Source organism: Mirounga leonina, unplaced genomic scaffold, assembly GCF_011800145.1.
Source record: "Mirounga leonina isolate KUSES-001 unplaced genomic scaffold, KU_Mleo_1.0 Mir_224, whole genome shotgun sequence".
In the NCBI taxonomy this organism is placed as follows: domain Eukaryota; kingdom Metazoa; phylum Chordata; class Mammalia; order Carnivora; family Phocidae; genus Mirounga; species Mirounga leonina.
Window position 1 is genome coordinate 20,183,009 of NW_023270615.1, and position 4,982 is coordinate 20,187,990.

A 4,982-nucleotide genomic window follows, 5' to 3' on the forward strand; every position below is an offset into this window, starting at 1 on the left:
TGTCCATACACACAGATGCTCGTGCACGTGTTCACACTTGTGCACACGCACGTGTCTATACACATGGATGCTCATGCACACATGTCCACGCTCATGCACAAGCACACACACACGTGTCTATACACATGGACGCACATACAAATACATGTCCACACTCATGCACACACACGTGTCTATACACACGGAATCACATGCAAACACATCCATGCTCACGCACATGCACGTGTCTACACACACACTCACGCACATGTGTCCCTCTTCGTGCACACACACGTGTCTGTGCACGTGGATGCACACACAAACATCTGTGCACACACTCATGCACACGTATACATAACACGCACACGTGCACACACACACGCAGCCAGGGAGGGGCTGCCGGCTCCCACCAAGCTGCAGTCCCCACATACCCTGGGGGTGGCTGGCCGTAAGTACCAGGACGGGTTGCCTGCACTTGGCTTTGAGCAGCAATACCAGGCAGCGGGGGAACCCCGGCTCAGGGGCAGGGTCTCAGTCAGCAGGCATGTGTGCCCCCGCCAGTGGGCAAGCTCATGGTCAGGGAAAGGTGCTTCCAGGATGGGCAGAGATACTGGAGAGGTCAACAGCGACCTCAGCCCCCCACTGTAGCCCAACCTGAGCCCAAATTCATGCAAGAGCCCAGACCACAGTGGCTGCCCCACCCTCCCTCAGGACGCTCAGCCCTGTTGTGGGGACAGGTGGGGTCTCCTAGCTCCAGTCCCATTCTGTCCCTGGCCCTGCCCTGGGGCCACATGGCGCAACCCCAGCCCCCACCTGTTGACCCCTGCCAGCCCTGAGCTTTGCCCGTGGCTCATAAGGTGTTAACAGTGACCGTCATCCACGTGTACCTCCTGCCAAGCAGGGACCAGAGTGCTCTTCGGGTAACCACAGCAGACCCATCCTGAGCACCAGCACTGCCAGCTCCTGGGGCTACGAGGTCAGTTAGGAGCCCAAGGGCCTTCCTGCTGGTCTCACGAATTTGGTGGTGCTTTACTGTGTGACAGCCGTGTGCAGGGGGCTGGAGGATGAGAGCTGAACCAGTGCAGCCCCCCTGTCATCTAGTGACGACGGTACACAGGCCAGGCACAAAGGGAGGCAAGAAGGAAAGGTGACGCCCCACCTGCCTCACCCAGCTTCCCGAGGGGCAGGGGCATGGCCAGCCTCAGTCCACAGAACAGGGGTGCTGGCACCCTCCCTCAACCCCCACTGGATCCACAGGACTCATCCCACAGGAGCCTTGTGAATGGACACCAGGAGGGAGGCTCCCTTTGAAGGGGAGTGACAGGACTCCTGGTGGCCTGGGGCCAGCTCTGGTTCCCCCCCAACACTCCTCTAGCCAACCCAGGGCTCGGGATGACAGGGCTGTGATCAGCCCCCCAGCCAGGGTCAGCGTCCAGACTGCACCTTTTATGAGCACCCATGCTCCCCAACCCAGGACAGAAACCAGAGGCCACATTAACACCCCCACGCCATCTGTCTTGTCCCCAGGCCAGACCCCCCTCCCAAGGAACCTGCAGACCAGGGCACACCCCCTACATGGGCTCAGCCTCAGAACTCACCTCCTAGCAGGGACACGAGCCCCCCATGGAGGGAGCCACATTGGATGAGCCTGTTCCCAAGGAGCCCCCACAGGATGCCCCCAAGGGACCAGCAGGCATTTGAGACAGGGACTCTCCCTACAGGCGGTACCAGAGAAGGGACAGCAGATCCCCAACACGGGCACTGCCAGACCCTGCGTGGCAGTGGGCAGTGGGCAGGGCTGGGCAGCCTCCTGGACAGCTGCAGCATGGTGTCCCCATCTCGGATGGGCCTGGGCCCAGCAGGTGCTGGAATGTGAGGCCCCTGCCCGGCCTTTGGAAGTCAGTGGGGTCTCTGCACAGGCCAAGTGGCCTCAGCTGCACCCCTGGGTGGGAGCCAGCCAGGTGGGGCTGTCGTGACAAGTCCATACGGGCAGTAAGCAAGACCGGCAGTGGTCCCCAGGCAGCAGGGTGCAAGTACCCGGGCATTTCACCCAGCAGGCCAGGCCAGGGCCGATCGGAGCTCAGGGATGGCAGCACGGCCCTGTACTTACGGGTAGACTTCCCATGGGTTTTCTCGCAGTTCGGGCAGTGGTATATGTCGATGTCTGGGGCCTCCTCCTCTTCTACTCCCACACAGCTGAAACGGAGGAAGCACAGATGTTGCAAGTCCCCGGGGCCTTCCCCTGTGGGACCCGGGCAGCTCCTGTCCACCTCTCAGGAGGCGGGCAGCATGCACGCAGGCGGAACAGGACAGGAGCCAGGACAGCGGCCCACAAGGACAGGAGGGGGCATGAGCAGGGGGTTAGGGAGGGGCAAGGAAGGCCTTGCTGTGCGTGACCAGGCTACGCAGAGGGACGGGCCGTCCCACAGGCCTGCCTGCAGGACAGCCACCACTGTCCTGTCACCACAGAGCCGGGGGGCCAAGGGGGTCTCGGAGGGGGCTGCCCCCACCACGTCACCACGGGCAGCTTAGAGCTACGGGTCGGGCCCTCTGACCCCTAGAGGGACTGCCATCCCAGGGGGCCTTACCACGGTGCCGGGACAACAGGATATCAAAAGATTGAAGTCGAATCCCTACCTCACATCATATACAAAATGTAACTAAAATTAACTAAAATTAACTAAAAATGGATCAACCACCTAAATATAAGGCCTAAGGCTATAAGACGGTAAGAAGAGGACACAGGAGCACATCTTCATGACCCTGGATTTGGGCATGGATTCCCAGATAGGACACCAAAAGCACAAGCAACAAAAGAAAAATTAAATTGTGTATCATCAAAACCTTTGCTCACTAAAGGACACTAGGAAGAAAGTGAAAAGACAACATGGAGAACGGGAGAGAGTATTTGCAAGTCACAGTTCCGATGAGGGCCCAGTGTCTGGAACACACACGGAGCTTCACAGCTCGAGGACAGGGAGACACACAAATCAGCTTTTAAACGGGCAAAGGCCTCGAACAGACATTTCTCTCAGGATGAGGTACAAACAGCCAACAAGCTCAGGAAAGATGCTCAACATTCTTAGTCGTGTGGATGTCACTGGAAGGCACATCCAAACCAACGAGATACCACCCCACACCCGCTAGGATGGCTACAGTTTTTACAAGAAAACACCACCAGGAAAATTGCAAGTGCTGGCCAGGATGAGGGAAACGAGAGCCCTCTTCCATCGCTGGTGAGAATGTGTAAAAGTGGACAGTTTCTATGGAAATACTCTGACGGCTCCTCAGGAAGTTAAACAGAGACTTACCCGATGACCCCGCAATCCCACTCAGGGCATGTGCGCCCCGAAGAATGCAGAGCAGGGCCTCCGACAAATCCCGCACACAAGTGTTCACAGCAACATCAGCCCCGATAACTAAAAGACGGAAACCACCCAACGTCCACCAGCTGACGGATGGACAAACCAACTGTGGTGCATCCATGCAACGGAGCGGTCCCCAGCCTCAACAGGAAAGGGGCCGACACCTGCTACAGCACGATGGACCCCAGACACACAAGGTCACATACTGCAGGATTCCATTCACGCAAAATGCACAGACAGAGGACCCTCTGCCGGTGCGAAGGGCTGTGGGAGGGGAGCGGGCAGTGACTGCTGAGCGGGCGTGGGGTCTCCTTCTGGGGTAAAATGTTCTGGAACCGGATAGAGGCCATGCTTGCACAACAGTGTGAAGGTACTAAATGCCAACGAAGTGCTCACTTTAAGACGGTTAGTTTTATGTTACGTGAATTTTCTCTCAATCAAAGACAAGGAACGTGCCTCGTGACGGGGACACCCGTCCCCCACCACTGACCCCGTCCTCGCTGAGGCTGGCCGAGCGCTCGTTCCGCCTGCGGCAGCATCAGAGCCCCTACGTGAATCTTCTGGCAACAGCCCTGCAGTAATGGGAGGGTCACCACGCGCCTGTCGTACGCGGTGAGCCGCTTGCCCGGACCCCAAGCGCCTCCTCCCTGTGTCCCCTGGTCCCCTGGCCAGGGTCCACCACCGCAGCTCCAGGCCCCTCGATGGACCACCGGCTGCCACGGCTGCCACGTGCCACGGTCCCAGGAGCAGAGCCGGAGCCCACAAAGCCCCCGACACATGCTTTTGGAAATAGGAGGTTCACTCTTCATCTCGGAGCAAAGCCCGAACCAAAGTGCAGGCAGTCTGAAGAGTCGGATGTAAAAGACAAAGCCATCAGAAGCAGACTGTGAGGGCGTATTCATCTGCTCTCACGAGGCAAAGTGACTTTCTAAACAAGCAAAGAATTGCAAAGGAAATCACAGAGAACACTGACTGACTGAAACAGGACTCCCATCCGACAGCCAACTTTGAAGTGCCAGCTTCGGAAAACATTTACAGCAAGTATGGGAGCGTTCCTACCCTCCCGCCAGGAACCGTGCATGAAGGGCATTTCCTCCAAGAAAGCACAGGGCAGACCCCAAACAGCCCAGGGCTACAGAGAAAGATGCCCCACCCCACTAGCCACCCAGAAAGGGGAGCTAGAACCACATTACTGCCATCAGTCACCTGGCAAATTCACCAAACCAGACACGCTGAGCTGGTAACGCTGCAGGTGGGAGGCACAGTAAGGACAGCAAATGGCCAGATCACCACTGGTCTGTCTCCACAGCACCCCCCTCCCCCACCAGAGCCCCGAGGTCCCCTCCCACCAGCAGCCTGCTCCCTCCTGTGTCCTCAACACCCCCCACCCAGCTCCTCCCCACCCTCAAGGAGGAGTAGCTGCTCACCCAGCCCCTTCCCAACCCCCACCCCCCAGGCTGGTGTACCTGCCTGACCCCTCTGCTCCCTCCCTCCCAGCCCCCAACACCCCTGCCTTCCACAGAAAGGACCCTGCACCGTGGGCCTGCTCTGCACCCGGCCCTGCTCTGCACCCCGCGTCTGCTCTGCACCCCGGGTCTGTTCTACACCCTGTGTCTGCTCTGCACCCCGCGTCTGCTC

The 4,982-nt window shown here is 58.7% G+C and overlaps 1 protein-coding gene across 1 annotated transcript in view; it reads right to left on the minus strand.

The window, feature by feature from the left end:
• Positions 1 to 4,982, minus strand: part of PHF2 (PHD finger protein 2) — an 87,288-nt gene that overhangs the window by 41,395 nt on the left and 40,911 nt on the right. The window contains exon 3 of the mRNA XM_035028981.1: positions 2,090 to 2,175. Within this exon, the coding sequence (XP_034884872.1) occupies positions 2,090 to 2,175 (86 nt within the window). The remainder of the gene's footprint in view (positions 1 to 2,089; positions 2,176 to 4,982) is intronic.